Genomic DNA, 24,938 nt, shown 5'->3' with positions numbered 1-24,938 from the left:
CCTCTGAATGAACCCCTTAAGCAAAAACCTGTGATTTGTGAGCTGTCTACAAAAAAGTTGGATGTGTGCTTCTCTGCTGATTCATTTTGCATGACAGGGGATAATATTTGACTTTTGAGACCACATTCATGAACAGAAGTGGTTTGAATATAGCTCAAAATGCATAAACTGACAGTGACGAGAGCCTGAAATCACCACCAGCAGGGTGCATCTGGTTCTCGAGCATCTTTTGATTTGCAAATTGTTTTCTTTCCAGCTCAGCCTCAAACCAATAAAATGTGAGCCTACCTTTATTGGCTTCCCTTGGAAGGTCTTTACTTCCTCACGGAGATATTGATATGCCTTTAAAACAAAGGAAACGCAGGACAGCATTAGTGACTTAAAACACACAAAGTTCACTGATAACTTTGATGCTTAAACTCAGATTTAAATACTAGTATAAATTACTAATGAAATCAAAACTGAATGAATGCATGAAATTAACTGTCCACATGTACGGATACCTGCTGTGCATCTGCTTCTGATTCAAAAGTGATGAACCAGTTGTCATTGTAGGCAAATTCACAGTTGATAAACTTGGGTAAGTTGTCCCCCTTAAAAAGAGCCTCGACCTCCTGCAAAACAAGAGAAACTCATTTCATTCCACTGTTTCACTACAGATCTGCTACAACCCCGGTGGCCCAGGCTGGGCAGCAAGACTATGAAAAAATAATAATGAAGATCTATTCAGTTATGTTTCCCAATTACAGATTTAAAAGTGGACATAGCCACCATGTTGCCTTACATGTTTATTTTCAATAGAATCTGCAATCAGAACAGCTGCCCCCTGCTGGTCATAAGATGGCACTTTGTATTGACGTCACGCTTCAGACCTGGAAGCTTCCTCCATCTGTCATTATTGTCTAATGGCAGATTAGATCAGTCTTTGCTATATGTGAATGATTTCATAGGTGGCCTCTTGTTGGCACAGCTTGCACCGTGGGAAATAAACTACACAAGTGCTGTATTAGTTTAACCTGAAGCAGCTTCATTCAAAATTACACCTTGAAGCAGAGAATGTGTCCAATATTAAGGCTATTTTCCATTTTCCAACTGGTTCTTCAAGCAGCCAGATTCACCTTCTGGTTTTGTTTTGTCATTATTATTATTATTGAACTCCACAGAGTACTAGTTTACACATTCTCTTAACAAGCAAAACAAAACCCCCCTTTTTTTTTTAGCTGCGTCATGAAGTGCATCACAGAGAGCTGCACTACTGGGCGACCCCTTGTTGCTTCTAGAGATGCTTATAATTTTTGGCTGTTTGATGAATTTACTTCATATCTGCCGTAAAGACATCAGGAGACACTACAAGCATGTTTTCCAATTTCTTCTCTCTGTGGGTGCAAAAAGCTTTAAAGAAGCCTTCACAAATTCCCGCAGGTTAAACTGGACCAAAGGTACATTATTACATTTAATACTCGTAAGATTTAGACTACAAACAACCCATAATTGAATAAGCTGCAGAAAACCACGTTTCGCTGCTCCTCTCTCTATATTTCACAACTAAATATGATGCTCTGAGCAAAATAACTAGTGTACTTTCCAGTATTAAGGAAATATGGGGAATGATGTGATAGAAAAATATTGTTTATATGAGCAGATCTGTTTGACGTGGACTTTCTGCGGAGCTGAAAATGCACCGCTGTGATAACAGTCATTAGCTCGGAGTCAGCTGAACTGAAAATGTTCTGTCAGGCTGGGGCAGATAAGAGAGTTACTGATATCACACAAGACCTCTGCAAATGTTTTACCGTCACTGCTCGACAGGAAAATGCTTCTCAATAACCTCAAAATGTATGGTTTGTGGTGTTTGCTGGGAAAGGACGGGTCATGACTGGATAAAATCCTGACTTTGCATTTTGGAAAGGTGAGGTGTCTACCTTAAATGTCTACTCTCTGGTCTCCTTTGGAGTCATACCACCTCGTTATCATGGTTTAATTAGCTTAATGTGTAACAGTGACAGCATTCTGCAGACTCAGCTTTAAGCATAACAGAGATTGATTTAAAAAATATCCAAGAACACGACATAAAACACACCAAATCCTAGATAAATCAAGGGTACGTGTAGAGTTACCTGTTCAGGCACATATGATAACTAAAAAACTAATAATTATGGTGACTGAGGCATAAGAATTCACTATATTAAGTTATGCATCCTAACAGAAACATTAAATAATTCAGAGTCTGTCGACTTCATCCATGTTTAAACTTCATTAGCAGAATATTTCCCCCTGAATTCAGAAATGAGTAAAATATTAAAGAAGAACTAAATTTAATTAACTAAAAGCAAACATTTATCTACTTGCATTTCTATTTACAATCCCAGTTTAACTACTGGGACTGTAAATAGAAGACCTTCTAAACAAATGTGAACAGACCATAAAGGCAAACTATCAATCAGACACCCAGACCAGACTGGCGTCTACAGTGTACATAAGCTATGCTTGTGTTCTAGGCGTGAGCCATTTCCATGGAATAATAATGCTTCTAGTGTTTGTTGACTCATGACAGTAGCGTCAAATGACAGACGTGTAATTGGACATCCTGTTTCGGCACTGACCTCTATGGGCGTGCTCTCTGGAACCTCTCTGAGGATCACGATGCAGCGGTTCTGATTGGGTCGCACCTTTTCCCCCTTCTCATCCACCTGGACCAATGGCAAAGCTGCAGGAAGCCATAAAGAAAAGGTGTTATGGGCCATTTCAGGAAGGATCAATCAGTACATCCCACCTAATAAGCCCTTCATAATCAGCTAGTTTATTACGTACAATAACTTTCACAGATCTAATGAAACCTTGCAAAATGTTCACCTTCAAACTATGAAACGTTTCCTGGTTATGTGTCCTGAAGGAACTCACAGGTGGGCTGAAATTCTGTGTGATCTGTCAATCTGTTTCTGAAGATTTTCTTTTTCTTTTCTGTGAACTTAAAGGCTGATATCCACTGTTTTGGCCACTGGTCCAAAACAGTCAGACCACAAATCTACTTTCTGGATGCATTTTGGTGCACGACTCCTCTAACAGACTTCTATTTTAACATGTGCAGATGTGACTAGACTCTGTGTGTAACAGATATTAAAAGTGCTTTTCAGGCTCTGAATTTCATGTGGGTACCTCCTGTATTCACAAAATTACGAGGACTCAAATATGCTGGAAAAAAATAATGCAAATTAAACACTGACTAATCTTGCAGTTTTACTCTTATTTTCTATGACAGACACTCACACACACCAGAGTGTACAACAGTCTCATATTAAATATGAACAAAGTCTAAAATGATGAGGTCAGAGTATTTAACTCCTATGCGCCCAAAGCTCCAGCTATGATCTCATAGCTGGAGCTTTGGGCACAGCAGCCCCATCCACCTGTTTGTGAGGAGCAGCCAATCAGGAAAAAAGTTGTCTTAAATGCAGGGGAAGGGAGCTAAAAGAGACTGTTTCAGACAGGATGGACGGGGGCTGCACTCAGGCTTTGTATAACATAGATAAATATGTAAAATTTCTAATCATGGATGCAGGACCTGAAACTGGCCAAACGGGTGATCTGTAAATTACAAGCAGTTTCATACTTGAACATCTTCAGAAAAAAATATTAATGCAAAAAGCCTAATCGCAGCGTAATTCCATGATGGTTTATTTACAGTAACCTGATTAAATTCAAATATAAAACTCTTGGCAGTGTACAGATCAATGAGCCATTAAATAAAAAGGCCTCCAAGCTAGAAAGGATTAATTTAAGCAGTAAACTAAGTACGAGCACAAATCAAACACAAGTAGGTAAGACTCTGCTGGATGCACTTTAACGACCTCTCCTGGGAAATCAACTCCAACCACATGCTGATAGAAATTCACTCTGATAAGGTTTTCTTGACATGCAGCTCGTTCAGGTAAACAAGCACAATGACGAGTTCTGATTGAACTCCAAGAAAAATAACTGGTGCATAAAACTGTGACTTTGAAAGCATGTCGCTCACATCGTAAGATGTCCACAATCAGCTCCACGTCCGTGCTGAGCTTTTTGATGTGGTCCAGGTTGGCCACCGTCACAATTGGCACATATTGGTCACTGTCCATTTGGGAGATGAGGTACATGTCACTGGCCAGATTCTCCCTGCCAAACGGAGACGCAGACAGGAGAGGTTAGTTAGACTTTCATGGTGTAGGTGGCAAAAGGTGCAGCAGTGAAAACAAACTTCATTTTCTCTGATAAACAATTCTGTGATTAGCACCCACAGCTGCTCTTAAATAAGAGCGACTCTTACACGTGTAATAAACATCAGCTTTGCTGAGGGTGACACTGCATCTGAATCGCTGCTCTTCTGGTAACAAGTGCACCTTTTGAAACTCCTTCAGTTTACAGCTGTTGCACATTTGGCTGCTTTGCTTTTGCAACTGTGAGATTTTTCTCAAAAGAATGCACTGTAGGTGTGTATGGTCCAGTATTTTGTAACCCAGCAGTAGTCTTTTGGTTTCTATAGCTTCTTGTTTTCATATCTGATCAGTTTTGGGTTTTTTTTTCTTTTAACTTCCACTGTAGTTTTGGAGAAGCTAACAGTATGCTATTGTTGTTGGCTTGTTCCAAGTTCACAGAGAGGAGAAAATGAAATGAATTTTTCAAGGCCTCAGTTCCTTTCAAATCAGCAGCTAAGCCACCACCACCGCAGAGGCATTCAAAAGTATGAAATAAGGCTTTCATTCAGACTACGCCTGACGCCCACACCCAAAGGGAGAGAGAGAGAGAGAAGAGGCCTGATCGGTATCAAAAACAATACATAGTCTTCCAGTACACTAGCTGCACACACACATTTAATTATTGATGGATTTAATAATTCTTTTAGCGCATGAACAATGATGTTGGAACATATATAATTACCATCACACCTCCCAGTACGACCGAAAATATTAATTTACTCTGACAAAGAGAGAGGGGGAATAAAAAAGCAGAATTCCCATGAACCTTGTACGGACGGACGGACGGACGCACACACACACACACACACACACAGCAGACAGACGGCTGATTCAGTGTACAAATGCTCCACGAAGGCACCCTGAGACACCACTTTTGGATCTTGTCGGCCGTTTGTTTTGTTTTGTTGCGTCATACAATATGACATTCACACCACTGACCATACTGACTTCACCCACCACTGTTTAAGTCTTCTCTTTTATGGTTATTTTACTTTAATAAGCCTTAATTGGAATGAGTGTGTGGCCCAGTTTGTGACAGTCCGAATGAGCAGTGTTACAACATTCAACCCACAGAGCTTAAGTGTCCCTCCAACAAAAAGGTTGAAACACACAAAATCCACACAATTAGGAGGCAGTGCTACGACCCAGTTGGAGTGGGAGAAAATGTTTTCCTAGAATTAACAGCAGCCCTTGTTAACGCCGTCACTGTAAATGTAATCAAAACCTAAAAGTCATGGTCAAAAAGCTTAAACATCATTGGTCACAGGCTTGTTTTAAACAAGGAAGGTAGAAAGAAAAAAGCCCCATCTTGCTTAATTTTCTAAATTAAGAAGATTTCTTGTAAACTTTGCCTCCGGCTGAAAGCAGCCGTCCCCTCTCTTACTAGCAGAGATGTCCGAGTCTACAGAGGAAGGCGGATTCATTTTTAACCTTTAGCTTTCAGATTACTACTACTAATACCACTAATAAAGAGAACTATAATATGAGATGGGTATTTGGTTAAGATTTGCAGCAGTACAATCCCCCCTCCCATGAGCAAGTATAAATGCACACTGTGCCTGTAGCTGGACACTGCACAAGGCTCATTATGGTTTAAAGCCCCATGTTGTACTTTAAAAGCAATCTCATGGGCAGTCACCGTTGTTCGAGACGATCTTAAATTCTCTAGTAGAACAAATACACACAAATGCAAATAAACAAACCACATATTAAAAGTCTGGATTTTGTCTTGATGCCCAAAACAAAATAAAATTTGGGCCCTGGGAGTAAACCAGGAGAAAACTAATAGCATATGAGAGCAAGCATAGAGCAGAAACATTTTTGTTTATGGTACAGTGGGTTTCAGGTCGTGTTCACACGTGCAGCCAGCCAACAGTCATAGTTGGGGAGTGCACAGATGCAGACCCTTGGGAGCACAGGCAGATGACAACATTTACGTCATGAAGGCTACTGTGGACGCCTGAGGTTTCACTGCCACAGAAAGTATTATTTGAGCCTAATGTGCTGATTATACCAATCAGGAACCACAGGATTCAAGGAGGCAGAATAACACATGAGTGGACTGCACACAGTCATCCACAAGTCATTGTGTTAATCACTTTCAAGTAGATGTTTTTCCTTCCAGAGCTTAATCTAAGTGCTTTTCTCCATTAGCAAGTATGAAACAGCTGCTGAGCAATGATTGAAGTAGATGGGCTGAGATTTCAGCACAGTACGCCAGTTTCTCATGGACAGTTCGAGGCTTAGTGAAGGAGATGTCCCTACATTCAAAGAAAAGCATAAAATTCTGGGCTGTACTGTGATATGAAGCTACTGGCTCACCGGGAAAGACAGAACTCCAGGGTCTTCTTCAGGTGCTCCCTCAAGCCCTCCTGGGGGTTGTCAGGCTGGGGATCACTGCCTGTTGATAGAGGATAAAGATTTTGGTAAAATAAGGAGCAACTAAGCTTATGTCTAATCCTCTAAACACTATCCAGACAATGAAATGGGATGTGGGTGGAGAGGGTTGTAAAATATGGAGAAGGAAAAAAAGAAAGAAGAAAAGCACCAAAAGTGTCGTATTTACACACAGCAAATACTCATGCAAGCTAATTTAATGTGTTGGAAGCAATGGCACGGGCGCTAAGAAACCTACTCCTACACGGTTGTATAATCACAGTCATCTTAATACCACCCATTCCTCCCTTAGCCTCGTTGTTTTTGTCAACACTTCTTTCAAGCAGAGGGCACTTAAAAAGATAAATGTCTCGTAGCAGATCGTGTCTGGAACAGGTCAATGACATTTTAATGATGCAATAAATAACACATAAAACAAATACCTCTCAAGCGGTCACTGTTCTCCTTCAAAAATAAATCTACTGCCCGAGGACAGACTGTCCCTTAATATTCGACCACATTAGCCGACTGTGTTTGGTTGTAGTTCATTCTAACCTTGAGTTATCCAAGATCAGGTGAAATCAAACTTATTTAGATCCCCGTGTGATTGACGAGGCCAACACACTTAAAATCCTTAAAAGCCTTCTAATAGCCGTGCCTGTGGTATAAATGTGGACATCGTCAAGTTACTTTGTTTACAAACTTGGGTGTCCACGCCGCCCCATCAAAAATCAGCACAAAAGTATCCATGTGTAGACATGTGGATAAACACCGCTGATACACAACTACTTCAGAGCCTCCTCTGACTAACAACCAATCACTAACCAGCCCACCTGTGTGCCCTGGCTGCCCAGGCTTGGGGTATTCTGTGTAGGCTGACTCGGAGCACTCCAGAGTGACGGCGGCTGGCTCAGCCAGCATTACTGGTACCGGTGGAGGCTCATCTGGGTCGGTTAGAAGGGGCTCCTTGTAAGCCTTGTCTTCACTGGCTTCATAGCCTGTGACAATCAACAATGGGCATTATGATAATGATTAAAGGCATAAGAATATCACCAGATGTTTAAAAGGGGGGCTATGAGCATAATAGTAGTTATTTTTATTTATTTATTTATTTATTTTACATGGTTTGTAGTTCAAATTAGTTTATTGGAATCTTAAACTGGGCCTTGATCCAGCCCCTCAGCTCAACCTCTAAAACCAGCCATTTAAGGACACCCTACCTTTAAACTGTGTTGGTTCTGATTGGCTGCCCCTCCAGCTACAGAAGGTGTGAACAGCAGGTGGGTGGGGGTGATATCATACAGAGTAGATACTCAGTATTTAGATCAGTCTGAGTGTTTGGCTCACACTGTTTACATGACAGATGCTCTCATCATTTGAAAATTTGATTTGATTAATATGAACATATATAGCAGAAGATAAGGAAAAGCAAGAAAACAGCTCCAATGTGAATTGAGAGCAGTGTCCTTTTTAAGTTCTAAGTGCCGAATTTCCAACCTTGTCCCAGTTCAGCAACAATACACCTGTGCAATGACAAATGGACATTATTACCAGAGGCAATCTGAAGCATCTGGCCTGGCACATAAACTCAGCCTTTTCCTGATTAAGATGCAAAGACCATCATTCTGAACGCTCTTTTCCTTTTAGAGCACAACAGATCTTATAGAAATACACAATGATAATGTGAGCAACTTAAATAATGAATAATTATGAATCATTAAAGGCTGGGCAAAAAACTAATGTAATTCCAAAATAAAACCTTTTCTACAGCACTAATTACATCTAAACAAAACAAGTATTGCCTTTAAAACAAATGATCCATCTTAACATAAATGTAAATATTGCACTACTGGTAATATTGTACTAATAACAGTACTAACAAGTGGTTTTTTTGGTCCATTATGCAATGATAAATACATTTACTGGAAATGTTTCTCAAATAAACTGTACCAAGAAAGAAACTGTATATTTTGTGCTACAGACAAACACCATTTCTGGCTGTAGCGTAGCAATAAGCCTAGCAATAAATCCTGAGAATTAGTGCTGTGGATTTCATTTACACTGAATTAAAAACAAAGTGGGTATGAAGGCAATGTCGAGTCAACAGCAAATTAAAATGAAAACAGATCACAAAGGAGAGATGTGCCAGAACAGAATGAAACATGATAATATACTAAAACCAGAGAAAAATTACATTCAGGTAATTAAGCACATAACCATTTATTAAAACAGTATTGGGACAAATTTTAATACTGGGTTAAACAGTGTGGGACTAGTAATGCCATCGTATTCAAGAGCATTTTCCTCTTAATTTGTGTTTGAGGGTTTTAAGCAACCTCCATCAAATCACAGTGCCGGCAATTTTCCTTAAGGTCTGGCTAAACTCTCTTCAGGGTGCTCTATGGAAATACTCTGCACATGACTGAACGGTACAGTGACTTAAACTGAAAACAGTTCATCTACTCAGAGCCGTGTCCCCCGTGGGAAATGGTTCGTTTTATCTTTTAGATTCGTTTCAAACACAAAAGACTTGGCAGGAGCATAACAGCGACCATAACAGCACAGCACAAAGGCCACTTCACAGATAAAAATAAAAAAGTAAATCTTTTAAGAGAGTGAACTCTCTGATTGGAAGTAATCCGTGGGAGGTTCAGTAAACGTTGCATCCTTTGAACTTGGTGGCTGTACTGGTGAGGCACAACTTTTACTTTAAAGGGAAACGTTTCCAATTACTTTCCACTTTTCAAGTTTCAGTAAAGCTTGGTGAGGAAAATCTAAGTATTTCCAGACAAGTTTGTGTTTTCCATGGAAACTACAGGTGATTTCAGCAACCTGCTGGCAACCAAAACAATCACAAGGTGGTTTTGCAACAGCATTTATTACCATTTTTAAATGGTCAATCTCCAGCAACCACTCGCTAACTGGTTGAGGATCACATTCTCTAGTGGCCGGAAACTGTGATGAGGTCACTAAACAGTCTCTAGGCCTGTGGGACGTCTGTTCAAATCCTCAGACCTGCTTACTCTTTCAAACTTCAGCACAAAGCACACCGCAAAAGTGAAAATAAACACAGATGTGGCTAACTAGAAGCGACAAGTGATCGAGTCCTCCAGACAAGGGTCTTGTGAAGGAGCCTACGAGTCCACATGCCTTTGCTAAATACGTTCACACGCTGCTTCTGTGAGTGTCATCTGTCTTAATTTAGCACATCACTCCCAGCAGTCTCAGAAACCATGCTGTTATTTATTAATAAAATATGAACGATTATAATGGGGAAAGCACCGTTTCATCGTCTAGGCAACGAATGACACCCACCCCAAATTTGAATATTTGAAAATCTTGACCTTTACTTTTGAAGTCACGTCCACATCAGGCAAGTGTGAAACATAATGGTGAATACTCAAACATCAGAAAAACTGCTAACCCATGAGTGTCAAACATTGGGCCTGTGGGACAGAATGGGAACCCCTAACTAAACCATTACTGCTGATACGTAGCACATACGTTTTTAATTTTTAACTACATTTTCATTTTTTCCATTTTACGGCCTTCTAAGTGAGAAAGGCATCGCCTACAGTCTGAAACGCAGCACCAAGGTCAGTAAGTAAAAGATGAACCATTAAATAAAATAAGTTCCTGTTTTTCATCATCTGCCATATAACTTTCAGGTTGTTTTTTGTTTTGTTTAAACAATGGGTCCACAGTAAATGAAGGACCCAAGTTTGAAGTCAATATGAAAGTAAAAGGAAAAACAGGTGACAGGAGGGCTGTTGAATGATAATAAGTGGCTTAAATTCATAACCTTTAATAGTCCGTCTTTGTTTGTCGACAAAGGAATCAGAATAAGCTTCCATGTGCATGTAATGGTTTAGCATACTGACAGTGAATGGGGACATTAGAGGAACCAGCCAGTATCATGACTAAATCACTGTTACCACTGCAGGCGTGGTGTGAATTTTCCGTCACAGACCACTACATGCATGGCCCAACTGCATTAAATCAGCAGTGCTCTGTAATAAATTTTCCATAAATCTCTTTGCGGACGTGGAAGATGAAGTAGGCCAGGACGTCAGTGCGCATCAAACTGAGACTAATCAATAATTTCTGTTTCACCACCATGTCCTTGTTGCCTCTGTGGCTAAACTTGGCTCAGCACATTGAAGCGAGTGATTACTGTCATTTACAAAGAAAGACGGGTGACTGGAGCTGGAATATTCATAACTCATTCTAGATTGAGTATGAATGATTAATGAGGGCAGGGATAGCTCAGTAGGTAGAGTGGTTGCCCCATGATCGGAAGGTCGGGGGTTCGATTCCCCTTAACAGCTACCCTGAGGTACCCCTGAGCAAGGTACCGTCCCTACACACTGCTCCCCGGGCGCCCAATGGCTGCCCACTGCTTCACTGAGTGAATGGGTTAAATGCAGAGAGCAATTTCCCCACGGGGCTCAATAAAGTACAATAATGTACACACTTTCTAAAGGGGTGTCTCCTGTGTGGTGGGAAAAGGGAACCAGAGTGGACAAAGCAGCTTTTTACACCAGACTGTGCCGTTTGTCACTACTCGATTATTACAGACTTAGCAAGCAGACTACATGCCAACATTTCACTTTCTTTTCTACACCTCAGCTTCAGATTAGCTGTATACTATTTTCAGTTTCTCCGCATTACATTAATAAATTAGCTGCTGGCTATGTTCACCTGCTTCACGCTGCCACAACCACCAAAACCTATAATTCTCCACTTTTTCAGGTCCAGTATTTACCTGCAACAATTTAAAGGTGCTTTTTGTAAAGACCCTCTGAAAATTGAAAACTTTCACCACATGGTGGCAGCGTTTTACCAGAAGGTTTTCATGCAGCTGATCAGCCCAACGTGCATTAAACGGACTACTTCTCATTAATGTAAATTTGTAAAAACTATTAGTTACCCAAGTCAGCACAAGTCAGCAAAATACAACAGTAATATATGAATGCTGAGCGAACACTAGCTTGAATTATGTTGGTGTCATGGTGAACACTACACTTACTCCATGTACCATCTTGTGGTCAACATGGGTGTTATGCAAGACTGCAGTTAACTTATTTGAACTTCAGTTAATATCTTGCAACACAATTTCATCTCTGTTACAGCCCAGAAGAATGGTGCTAGAGGCAGCGCAGAATCATTTTGTATTTAACGGCTATGTTCTCTGGAACAATTTTGTGCACTTTGGTTGTTTTTTTTTAATATTTAAGATTAAGATTTAAGATTCTGGGTGTCAAACATGCAGCCTGCGGTTAATACCTCACCCACCAATGACTGCCTAAGTCTAATCATCCCATTTTTTTTCAATGAAATACTAGCACTATTACTACGTTGTCTATGTCCAATCGTGAGAAATTACAAACCTGCACCTGAACTCCACACTAGCTAAAGAAAATGCTAAAGAAGGGCTCTGCTTGGGCTCAAACCGCCAACTTCTCACTGTGCTGCCACACGTAAATATTTTCACAATGTACTTCTGTCTGTTTAGGGACGTGTTCAACATTATTTTGCAATTATGTTGAACATGCAATAGTTTTACAGGTTAGCCTAGCTTGAAATAACACTGGGTTTGAAAGAGGACCATAATCTATAACAAGTCTGACACCCCCTGTCTTATATGGTGCCTAACATATTAGGAGTTTACCTGCATATAAAAAGGGTTTGGGCCTTCTGCTAAAGGCGTGTTTAAAAAGTGGAGTTAGATTAATTAGATTTTGGTTTATTAAATCACTAGTAATGTCACAAAAATGCACAGACTTCTATTAAGTCAGGTAACACAGTCTCTTTGCCTTAGCCATGCATTTACCAAACATGGTTATATGCACAATAAGCCACAAAGACCATTTATAGGCAGAAAAATTCCTGTTAATGCTGAATAATGATTCAATGCTATACTGATAAACCGTTTTAGAAACAGGAAACGTTTTATGTTCTTATCTATGCTCTGTATTGCGTTATTTCGATATATCTGAAATGGAGAGCAGTTATACTTTGTTTTGCACTATAGTGGCCAAAAGTCAGATTCTAAGTATATAAGAAGCCAGTTTTTGTGCATCAATGACCTTCTGGGCCGGGATCGGCCGAACTATCGCAGCCTTCCTTCCATGGCTGCAGGGCAGCAGTTGTGGTGTCGGCAGTCCCGCTGGGGTCCAGGCTAAACATGTGGTTGGCCCATGCTTTCGCATTGGGGTTGAGGTCCGAAACCTTGGCAGATTCCTGCAAAACAACAGAGCCCGATTAGAGAAATCAACTTCAGCTTATGTATGTCACCACATTAGTATATGTAGTTACTAAAAAAAAGATCAGAAATGACAGTAACTTCTTGGGCATCAACTTTGACTATAAATCATACGACTGTAATCGATGAATTGTCTTTTACTAGTAAATATACACCTCACAGGTTCTGAAAGTATATTTAAAACCATGCTAACAGACTTATGTGGCCTATGTTTCATCCGTGCAATTTAAAGAACACCAACAAAGCAGTGTTTCCTATACAGATTTTATGTAGTCCAACCAGCCACATATGCTAATGTTTGCCTTGTTCACTCATCTGAATGAAAAACATAAACCACTATCCTCTCACTCTTATTCTTAAAGTTTGGTCTTGCTTTTCCCCACTCTCTGGTTCGCTGGCCACATTCCTGCTGTGGCGGCCTGTGAGACATTTTCTCCGTCTCTCAAACAAACTATTGCGTTGGACTGAAGCTGGCTACGACAGTCCGTAGTCCACTTTGCAGATCCTCTCTGAGCTAGAAGGCCACTCTAATCAGAAGAGCAGCAGGTGGAAAACTGCTTCATGCACCATATTGTTGAGTTCACCGTGTTTGCGCAGCAGAGTTAGAACAACAGCACCAGCAAAGACGAGTGGAAGTGAAGTCCACCCAGGTGATCACAGACTCTGATCTGATTATATTCCTTCAGTATTTGTCACAGAGTAAATTAAATATTTGAAGCAAGCATGGTTGTGCCTGTGTAAGTGCAAATGAGCTAACATCAAAGACCGAATCTGTAGGAAACGCTGCAACTGCTACAAATCAATCACAAGAGCCAAGCTGACATCAACCCACCCAGGTCACAGGGAAGGGAAAAAAAATAAAAAATTTCAACAAGATGGTGTCTAAGGAAATCATCAGGGTTTGCCTTCTACCCAATTAAAATCCATCATGAGTGACCCACATTATGGGGTCTCATTTTGTCAGTGACACGAGCTAATATAACAGTGCTAAAGAGAGAGAAGTGCACAAAGACTGTAGAAGCCGATTTTCCCCACATGTATTGCTTTTTAAGGCAGTTTTAAATAGGCTGCTTATTTATATTCATAAGCACAATGAACTGTACATTTCAAAATATGCCAATAAAACACTGTGGATGTGCCAGACATATTATAGCAAACAGTAATTTGGTTAAAAAAAAAAAAGTCTTCACAAAATCTTTCATGTCTCAACTCACATTACAGTTTGTGAGAATACCAATACTGCAAAGCCTTCTACAACAATTTTCCCTTTGCTTACTCTAAAGAAAAATACAGGGAAAGTATAAAATAAGACATTTAAATGACAGATTCACTTGCCCAGAAAAGAAGTTTCTATTTCCGGGATTTCTCCTGGCTCAAAATTGGCCTTTCGGCTGGGTGACTGTGCATGTAAGCACGACTTACTCAAGTCTAAGCATTTTCCTGGTCAAAATGTGCTTTACGATCAACTAATTTAAACCCCGCATTTAAAAAAAGAAAAGAACCCCTCGTTTCACTGTAATGTTTCTGTAATGCCTTCTCGACTCTTCGAAATGGTCTACGCTGAGAATCAGAAAGGCGAGCATTCATCAGTCATGTTGTACATAAGTCTCAATCGACAACAAGACTCCTCAAACTAAAAATCGTTTTGACAGGAACCAGGCTAATAAACCCCTGGTGTCTGCTGGAAATACTCACAGGATCAAAGCGGCAGTTCAGCATGCATGTCTCACAGGCTAAGAGGCTATAACCCAGAGCGGTGGTCAGAGTCAGCGTTTCACTCAACTCCTGAGGAACAGCAGGCCAGACGCTGCCTGCCGCTGGTGGTATTAGAGTCCACTGCATCCAATCCATGGCTAATACATAAAGATAAGGTCTAAGTATGTCCACCGGTGGGCAGAGGAAGGAAGTCTTCCGACCGACATTGGCTTGCCTCAGGCTCTAACCTGCGAACGTCTGAGCAAAGCGGCTGCCACCACCCCTCTCCAAGTCATCCTCGTCAAATCACAGCTACCGCCACGCTCTGCCTGCCCTCCTCCGATACAGGCTGCTGGGTTGATTCAACAAATCTGATGACAGCACTGAGGCTCGGCTGCCCCGGTGGGCCAGGGCTGACGTTGCAGAAGCTGACTGGCTGTCTCGCTCCCGTTAAGCACCCGTCTCTGCTTTTGTTTTGTCGCCGTTGCACTGAGTCATTCCCCAGGAAAAAAAAACAAAACGCTGGAGCTGTGCAGGCAGCGTTGAGTCGCACACCTGCGCTCAAATGAAATGCCTGCTCCGGTCTGCCACATGTTAAATCAACCCTGAGGCATCACTCAAATTCAGACCTCCAGAGCCTTGGCTTTAATATATTATTCTGCTAAATAGCTAAGTTGCAAAATAAAGGGCTGGGCAAACTGGTTTCTTTTTGAACATAGTAAAGGGAGGAGGAAGAGAAACAAAAACACAACAAGATTAAGAAGTGAGCAGCAAGAGATGTTGTTCCTCAGTCGTATTTCACAAACATGGCACTACGAGATCATTCACGATGTGCCTGGCCAGACAGAGACAAATCCCCGCCTATGCTAATAATCCATCCTTCCTCCAATGTAAAACTCCCACTCCTGTCCGAGCGGCTGCCATAGAAACTGCTGCTGACATCAATGGACGTGTACGTCCAGGGCATCGCTTGACCTTTCAAAATTTTAAAATGTTCCCCTCTCTCACAGAGGAAGGAAAGGTTAGCAGCCTTTCTGATTGAGGGTGTATTTTTGGAGGAAACAGGAGGATGTGATTCATCACGAACAGTGGACAGAGATGAGTTATAGTCAGTGTCATTGGAGGGCAGCCGACGTAGCACCGGGTTTATTGCTCTCCCTCCTTGATGGAGGTGGGCTCCCAGCAGGCAGGCAGACAGAGAGACAGAGCAGACAAACCAGAGTCCTTAGAGAGGGAAAACAAAAACAGCTGAATTTGGACTAATCTGTCTGTCTGCAGACCGGAGGCTCCTCTTTCCTCTCTGACAGACAGATCTGGGGAGACCAGATGGGCCAGATGAGCACATCACAAATACTACAACATGCATCATCCTTAACAGCATTTTCTACAATATTAGACTAATTTAGCAACTACAGATTAGTTGTTTTCCCCCCAGGTCATTATTTAGACAAATTTGAACAGTTTAACCTTTTTTTATTTTTCTTTGAAACCATCGGTCTGGCAGCAGGACCATTTTACAAGCCTTCTAAACTCCTTTACCACTTGTTCTAAAGGCAAAATGTAAACAGTTTGGGAAAGACGAGAAGATGCCCTTTACAGGGATATTCTGTGTATCATGGTAGCACAAAGAATTCATAAGGTACTGTGTGAACACCAGACGGGGGAACCTAGATTTTACAGTGTGTGCTTTTTATTCAAATGGTTCCAGAAAGATGACTGCAGTCGACCTCCATCTATACGCAGTTCAGTATTCGCAGATTTTTCTGTGGAAAGTAACTCCAAATTATTTGGGGAAAATTCGCCTATTCACAGATTTTTTGATTTGACACGCTATTGGCTGGTGTTTGCAAAGCAGCCAATCTAGGAGTGCCATTCATTTTCCTTCATGTTGAACAGAGTACCGCCCAGTACATCAAGGAGGAGGTGGTGAAGATAAGGAAGACTGTGGATGTTAGCTTCTGTGGTAGTGCCAAGAAGTTTTCCACGTCTCAATTATTTGCAGTTCTCAGTTCTTTGCGGGCGGTTGTGGTTCCTAACCCCTGCGAATACCAGGGTCAACTGCATTTTGTAGTTTTACAGTCAAAATTACAAAATAAGTCCACGTGGGCTGCTTGATACTGGCTTAAACTTAACTGATGCTATGTTTATTCTTAGACTAGAGGAGCTTTGTATGATCCCTAACAGTTTATTTGTATCGTCAGATTCGTCACTACACTTTACTGTAACATCATCTGATATTTGCTGTGCCGTTTTTATAAAGATACCTTATTTTGTTTATTTAGCTTTCTTGATTTTTAGATATTTTACCTTAATTATGCTAATATTTTTTTTTTAAATTTAAATCTATGCTTAATAACTAAACATATATTTTACCTTCTACTGTGCTTGGTTCGAGTGTTGGGGGTTGCTGAGGTAACTTTTAACCAGAAGTCAGCAAACTGTGGCTCAGTTAGAATTAAAACATTTCTTTAGAAGAAATGGCAATTGTGCTTATTACAGCAAGTTTCTGAACTTCTCATCTAATGCAAGCTTATTCTTTGCCTTTAAGTTCTATTTATTCTATTTATTTAAGTTTAAGTTCTCTCAGAAACGAGCCATTTAGCTCTTCTCACTTTAACGCTGCAACCTTCTTCCAGAGGAAAACAAAACTAACAGCATTATATTATTAGTCACATTTGTATAAGAACCGTGGTTCTTTAAGACGATAACTCAAAGGCAAGCCAAGTCGTAAAAGACTGATCTAAGAGATTTGTTGACGAGGCTGGACAGTGGTGAGAAAAGCAGTGGTGTGGTGTCTGTGTATTGGTGGCATTTCCCTGCTTTGGCAACAGATTTAAGAATGAGGATCTGAAATCTTTTGATATGGCTACCCAGTTGCTAAACTACATTTACACTTTTTGAGTACATCCCCTTCGGTTTCCAAAGCTGGACAACTCCTTAAAAACTAGTCTGCATTTCTGTCCCCACAGTTTTGATTACATCTGCATTCATACACAGAGCATTTTCATACCTGCATATGCAGTGAAACTGCAGCTTCTCTCTGTCGTATGACCCACTAAAAAAAATAAAATAAAAAAAATTTGTGAAGATTCCCGTCAGGCTCACTTTCTTTCCAGCTTGTGTCCATAATTGATTTGATTTAACATGCACAGCTAAAAATGGGTCACGCTCAATTTCTGGTCTGTTTCTGACACATATGTGCAAAGCATATGGTGTATCACTCCGTCTCTGTGTGAACGCATGCGTGTGAATAAGGAACAACACAATTCTGGTAGCACCAAATGGCTTGCACATTATTATCCATAAAACTGAGTGCTATTTTACTACAATTATATTTACAATTTGGTGTTTTACTGTTACAATTTTAAACTTACCGTATGGAGTGATAGGAGTGCCAAAATTAAATAAATACAGAAAATAATGTGTGAATTAAAATGGAAATAAAATTAATACACAATTAAACGCATAATTACTTAAAATACCAAATATTCATCCATCCACAGGACCCCAAGATGAGCAGTTTCCCTGCACAGCAAGTTGAGGCTAATGTGGGGCAGCCAGGTATCCCAGAATGAATGTCAAGCACCCTAAAATCTAAGTCCAGTTTTAAAATGGTACCGTTGCCAAAAAGTTCATTTGCAAAAGCACACCAGCATTTGTTGAGATCTCTGACCAAGTTGTGAGCCAAAGCTAACTTCAAACCAAAGCATTTTTTTAGACTACATGGTTCTTAGACCCGTCCCTGAATTTAATGGATTAGATTGACAAGTAAAACAAATTCAAGATGCAATGTAGCACCGCAACCATGAAATAATTAGAGAAACAAGTTTCAAGTAAAATCAATTTATATTTAAATGAATAGACTATGTGCACGGTAGCATATGCTACTTCCGGTGTGGAAACTCCTGTGGGGAGTTTTGTTTCCGGTGTCCTATTAGCGCCTTGTTTACGGTCCAAAACAAGTTAAGCAAATGAATGAATCAAGCGGCGATTTACATTTCTATAGATGTCTTGGGCATTTACCCAATATATCTGTAAATGATTTTCATCGACTGGTTGATATTTTTTCCCTGCGCCTCAAAGCAAAAGAGAAAAGGGATTCAAATGTTATATTTCTCAGCTGTCCCTCGGGTGTTAGGTTCTAAAAATAACCAGCGATAGGTGAAATCAAGTAGCCGATTTTATTTTTTGACGGTGCAAAACGTTTGGTGGACATCGTGGACATACAGTACTGCACTTCAGAGTCACACTGCTATCGATCGATGCAGCGATTCTGTACTGTACAGGAGAGACGTCACGGAGGAGATCGTCTGCAGCGATCAGGGCACAGGACACAATGTGACGTTTAAAAAAAAAAAAAGCATGCAAACTTGCACTAAAAAAAATCTGCGAAACAGTGAGGTGAAAGGTGAACCGCATTATTAGCGAGGGACCGCTGTAATTTTGAAGGTAAGTCACAACATACCCTTCGTAAATACCAATGTATAGAAACCCTTACCAGCAATCATTCATTTTTTGTGTGGCTTTTTTTCTCGGTTTGTTAACATGCTGTGTAGGTGTGTACCTGACTAGCTGATCTCGACATTATGGGGGAAACATCTGGTTTGACTATTGTTCACCTGTAGTTTGAATGCTGAACATTTGCCTGTTTAAATCATAAGACCAGTCACTATACAGAGATGTGCTTCTGAATGTGGACGATGTGTCTTCTGCTGCAGTAATGCAGTTCTGCTTGTGTTGAGTGATGTAAACAACTGATCGATCTAAACTGTTTAAACGTCAAAATTGATCATTAGATTTTTTATGACACAACAGTGGTGAGTGTTCCCACCTTCTGCTCTTTGTAACTTAACGCGATCTTTCCGTTTTCGAGTTTTGGACATGATTTTGGAGTATATCTTCGCAGTAGCGATTGACCGCCAAGTAAAGCTACCGGAAATGTACAACCCTACATCCGGTCTCAAACCAGGAAGTTAGCATTTTCTCGTGCACAGGGTCAATCATTACTGAATTATCAACACGTTTAATTAATTATTTAATCGTATTTACAAAGCATGCCTTAATATAACTGCATAGCCCAGTAGTAAGTGTTTTTTGAGATTACAAAGATACAAACTGCATGATTAATTGTTGCGGAATTTTATTCATATCTGACAGAAATGAGTGTGCAGACTAACCCGCAGTTCAATCTGAATTCTGAGGAAGTAACTGTTAACACTTTTGTTTTTTTATGTTGGTTGACGATCAAGTTTTACTTCCTGTGGGCTCAACAGTTTCACAAGCTTTAGATTCAAACCTTTGTTCAAAACTGAATTAGCTGGTAGCAGCTGGGTCATGTAGAGTCTACGGTCCTTTTAAATGCTCATTATATAAATGTGAAAGTAACCTGGCCTAAACTACAGCTCTTGTGCGTTATATGATGTGGTGCTCTCTCTTTGCTCAGTAACCTTGATATGCTGAACTGTGTGGATTTAACTGAGAGCTGTATTTTTCTTCTCTGACCACTTTTCCCACAACGAATCCCACCTGAGACCTACCCAACCATGAGGATAGTTTGCTCTTTCCTTTTCACTGCCAATCTACTTTCTAATCGTGTGCATCTGTAAATGACAGTGGGGGGAAAAAAAAAAAAAAAAAAAAAAAAAAAAAAAAAAAAAAACACCCAGCAGGCTCTTTCCATTTCCTAATTTTGGAGCACACGGGAAAAATAACTTTTCTTCGCCTCAAGGCCATCCGCTCACTTTCTGCCCATTTCCTCAATTGTGCATTCTTTCCTTTTTGAGGTTGACTGAAGCCCAACCTGAGGAGTCAACCCCTGTGAATGCTTGTTCTCAGGTCAAGTCCCCATATTTCACCTGCACTGTACCAGCAGCAGCTATGCTTCACTGCACTGAGGAAATTCCAGTTTCTGCTACAGTAAGAATTACCATTAAGAAACAGCGAGTGTAAGAATGTGTTTTCCCTTTTAAAAACACAAACGAGCATGAGATACACTCATATCAGGGGAGTGGCTTAAAGCCCAGGAACCAACACTAGAAACACTCTGCTTCAAACCGCAGCGCTTGGATATAATTTATAAAAAATAAAAAATAAAAAAAAGCCCTCAAAAAGCACTTCGTGTTTAAGGAAACAGGTGTGACTGATCACAAGACTTTCCAGGTTTTGTTTTCATAATAGTAGGAAGCCAAAATTGTAACTGACAAATCTGGGTGTTACGTTAGTAGCAAAAATAAATAGCATGAATAAATGTAGCACAATTAACATTTTTATCATCATTATCCTTTTTTAATAATTGTTGTAGGCCAACATTGATTGAGAACCCAGCTCAAACTGGAGCAGATGGCTGCTCCTCCTGGAGCCTGGTTCTGCAGCAGGTTTCTTTTTGCTAAAAGGGAGCGTTTCCTCCCCAATGTCGCCACGTGCTTGCTCAAAGGGAGTCGCTTGATTGTTCGGGTCTTGGTGTAATTATTGTTGGGTCTTTACCTTATAATACAAAGTGCCCTGAGGTGACTACCATTGTGATTTGGTGCTGTATAAATAGAACTGAACTGAAACTCCATTTGTTATACTAAATGAAAAACGCCTCATCAAAAAGTGCTGCAACATCTCACTTGTTGCTTTCATGATAAATACCAATATACAGTGGGGCAAAAAAGTATTTAGTCAGCCACTGATTGTGCAAGTTCCCCCACTTAAAATGATGACAGAGGTCAGTAATTTGCACCAGAGGTACACTTCAACTGTGAGAGACAGAATGTGAAAAAAAAAAAAAAAAATCCATGAATCCACATGGTAGGATTTGTAAAGAATTTATTCGTAAATCGGGGTGGAAAATAAGTATTTGGTCAATAACAAAAATACAACTCAATACTTTGTAACATAACCTTTGTTGGCAATAACAGAGGTCAAACGTTTACTATAGGTCTTTACCAGGTTTGCACACACAGTAGCTGGTATTTTGGCCCATTCCTCCATGCAGATCTTCTCGAGAGCAGTGGTGTTTTGGGGCTGTCGCCGAGCAACACGGACTTTCAACTCCCGCCACAGATTTTCTATGGGGTTGAGGTCTGGAGACTGGCTAGGCCACTCCAGGACTTTCAAATGCTTCTTACGGAGCCACTCCTTTGTTGCCCGGGCGGTGTGTTTTGGATCATTGTCATGTTGGAAGACCCAGCCTCGTTTCATCTTCAAAGTTCTCACTGATGGAAGGAGGTTTTGGCTCAAAATCTCACGATACATGGCCCCATTCATTCTGTCCTTAACACGGATCAGTCGTCCTGTCCCCTTGGCAGAAAAACAGCCCCATAGCATGATGTTTCCACCCCCATGCTTCACAGTAGGTATGGTGTTCTTGGGATGCAACTCAGTATTCTTCTTCCTCCAAACACGACGAGTTGAGTTTATACCAAAAAGTTCTACTTTGGTTTATCTGACCACATGACATTCTCCCAATCCTCTGCTGTATCATCCATGTGCTCTCTGGCAAACTTCAGACGGGCCTGGACATGCACTGGCTTCAGCAGCGGAACACGTCTGGCACTGCAGGATTTGATTCCTTGCCGTTGTAGTGTGTTACTGATGGTGACCTTTGTTACTTTGGTCCCAGCTCTCTGCAGGTCATTCACCAGGTCCCCCCGTGTGGTTCTGGGATCTTTGCTCACCGTTCTCATGATCATTTTGACCCCACGGGATGAGATCTTGCGTGGAGCCCCAGATCGAGGGAGATTATCAGTGGTCTTGTATGTCTTCCATTTTCTGATGATTGCTCCCGAAGTTGATTTTTTCACACCAAGCTGCTTGCCTGTTGTAGATTCAGTCTTCCCAGTCTGGTGCAGGTCTACAATACTTTTCCTGGTGTCCTTCGAAAGCTCTTTGGTCTTGGCCATAGCGGAGTTTGGAGTCTGACTGTTTGAGGCTGTGGACAGGTGTCTTTTATACAGATGATGAGTTCAAACAGGTGCCATTCATACAGGTAACGAGTGGGGGACAGAAAAGCTTCTTACAGAAGACGTTACAGGTCTGTGAGAGCCAGAGATTTTCCTTGTTTGAGGTGACCAAATACTTATTTTCCACCCTGATTTACGAATAAATGCTTTACAAATCCTACCATGTGAATTCATGGATTTTTTTTTTCACATTCTGTCTCTCACAGTTGAAGTGTACCTCTGGTGCAAATTACTGACCTCTGTCATCATTTTAAGTGGGGGAACTTGCACAATCGGTGGCTGACTAAATACTTTTTTGCCCCACTGTACATCTCTGCCTGCATTGAGGATACAAGCACTAAAATGTTATTTTTGGACCACACTGCCCAACCCTAATACAACCAATAATCGTGTAGCACCACCAGCCAAGAGAGCCAGACACCACACCAGAAAAGTGGCACAAACGCTTCTCAGGAAAACAGTTCGACCCAACCGGGGGAGGAATAGGAAACTTATGTTTTTAAATCTAGCTTTCACAGCTACTACACCTCACCGCCCACCTTCAGTCTAACCAGACACGTCTGGCCTGAGAAAAGCAGCAGCTGGTTAAGTGGACGACAGAGAAGGCGTATTTACTGTCACAGCCAGAATTTACCAGTATTTGGTCAGAGCCTGCTGTAATATCCCACCCCAGTGACCACATTTAGCCCCAACAGGCTCGCATGTGTTGCTGTCAATCAAACCTGCAGAGCTGTGAAGTTCCCTACGAAAGCATAGAGGTCGTGCAGATGAACTGAGGAATCTCTGGGGACAAGATTGAGGGCTAATATGCAGAGTCACTGATAAAAGGAAGACACACAGGAATAACCACTTTAGCTCTGGCAGTATTTCTCCCTTGCAGCAGGCTTTAAATCTGGGATGCTTTCATTCTCACTTCCTGATCCGAAAGGCTTGTGGAACAGTCAATGTTAAGTGATCAGAAATGGAAAAATATTAGGTCCAGTTACATTTTGTGTTTAAATTTGAAATGTATTTTTTGAATGCACGTCCAAAGGTTTTCAATGAAAAATAATTAGCATATAAATAAGGAGCAGAGTGGCAGCATTTCAGGGTGAAAATAACCATGCTGGTGGGCTATTAGTACTGTCAAACATAAGTACTGTTGAAGTATAATGAAAAGAGACGCAGTTTTTCCACAATTCAGTTTACGTACACACCAATATAAAAGTCAATATGGATCCTTATAAGCCTTTTTGGATTTCCGATGTTTATTTACTGTATCAATTTGGTGGTGGTCAAACACGACTTCCACAAACAAACAAAAACAAAAGCTTAACATGGTCTACTGCAAACAAAGATGTCAGCAGTAAGACAAGTGATCTTTAAAAAGCTTTGAAATAAACAGCAAAAGGTGACAGCATGTGTCTTTCTTGCAGCAAAGAAAAACTACTTCAGTTTTAGACCAAATCAAAGTGAAATAAAGTTTATTGATTAATTATTCTCAGTGAAAACCTACAAATTAAAATAATTACTTTCCAACCTGTGTTCTCGTAGCTGCAGTTCATGAAGTGTTAATACTGGGCAACAGACAAGGACCAAGCATAAAAACATTTACACATTTTCTACATCAACACCTAGCTACATGCAAATTCCAGGGACGATGTGACACATGCAGCTTGCAGTGCTGCAGCTCTAGTGCTGGCCTTCATCTAGAGGTGTTAGTGAGGTCTGGCTCAACAGGTTGCCGAGCTGAGAATCAATATTACACTTTAAGCATAAAGACTTGAGAAGATATGTTGCTGTTAGGCGACTTTAAAAAAAAAACTCATCGTGACTAGGGATGGGTATTGAAACCCGGTTCTTGTTGAGAACCGGTTCCCACTGTTTCAATTCCTTGGAATTTTTTGCCATTTTTGCAAACGATTCCTTTATCGATTCCAGTCGCCCCGAATGACGTCACCACGTTGCGGAGCGTCATTTACCTGGCAGGAAACACGGTGCCTAAGCTCAAACGCTCAAAAGTTTGGTTATACTTTGCGAGAACGGATGACAACAGGGCAACTTGCAATACTTGCAAAGTAGATGCTTTCTCCCTTAAACGAAACACTACGAATATGCAAAAGCATTTGCTCACAAAACCCGCGATGACCTTAAATGAATGTCGTGTTTTTAGCGCGATCTGCCTCATTACAAAACCATTACTGTGCATTTAGGTGACCATGATGAGAGAGACAGACAGAGTCTGGCTCAGATGCTGGCAGTTCTCGCTGCAGTCTACCGGTAGCGTCTCCTTTCAGGCCAGGATAGACGAATGTCACAGAGCAGAGACTAAGTTTGTGGTAAAAGGCTTGAACCCATTTGCCACAGCAGATGCCCCGATTTTCGGTAAGTGAATGTGTTTAATTGTAGGCAGGGACATTACTGGATATTCTTGTGTAATTGCTA

At 40.9% G+C, this 24,938-nt stretch overlaps 1 protein-coding gene across 4 annotated transcripts in view; it reads right to left on the bottom strand.

Moving 5' to 3' along the window:
* The window catches only part of larp4b (La ribonucleoprotein 4B), a 56,283-nt gene that overhangs the window by 15,687 nt on the left and 15,658 nt on the right, over nucleotides 1-24,938 (bottom strand). For 2 of the 4 annotated variants that reach the window (XM_085378894.1, XM_085378895.1), the window contains exons 3-9: nucleotides 12,698-12,851; nucleotides 7,442-7,606; nucleotides 6,555-6,633; nucleotides 4,016-4,152; nucleotides 2,604-2,707; nucleotides 504-614; nucleotides 289-342 (exon numbers count right to left, since the gene is read on the bottom strand). In XM_085378894.1, the coding sequence (XP_085235020.1) occupies nucleotides 289-342; nucleotides 504-614; nucleotides 2,604-2,707; nucleotides 4,016-4,152; nucleotides 6,555-6,633; nucleotides 7,442-7,606; nucleotides 12,698-12,851 (804 nt within the window). Of the gene's footprint in view, nucleotides 1-288; nucleotides 343-503; nucleotides 615-2,603; nucleotides 2,708-4,015; nucleotides 4,153-6,554; nucleotides 6,634-7,441; nucleotides 7,607-12,697; nucleotides 12,852-14,568; nucleotides 15,000-24,938 lie in introns of those variants that run through there. The other 2 variants (XM_085378899.1, XM_085378898.1) reach the window with 2 other exon arrangements.

The sequence above is a fragment of the Diplotaxodon limnothrissa genome, linkage group LG18 (genome assembly GCF_057381915.1).
Source record: "Diplotaxodon limnothrissa isolate DT_005_m linkage group LG18, D_limnothrissa_male_GT1.1, whole genome shotgun sequence".
Classification (NCBI taxonomy): domain Eukaryota; kingdom Metazoa; phylum Chordata; class Actinopteri; order Cichliformes; family Cichlidae; genus Diplotaxodon; species Diplotaxodon limnothrissa.
Note: the sequence above shows the minus strand (reverse complement) of the source record. Positions and strands in the feature narration are given on the sequence as shown.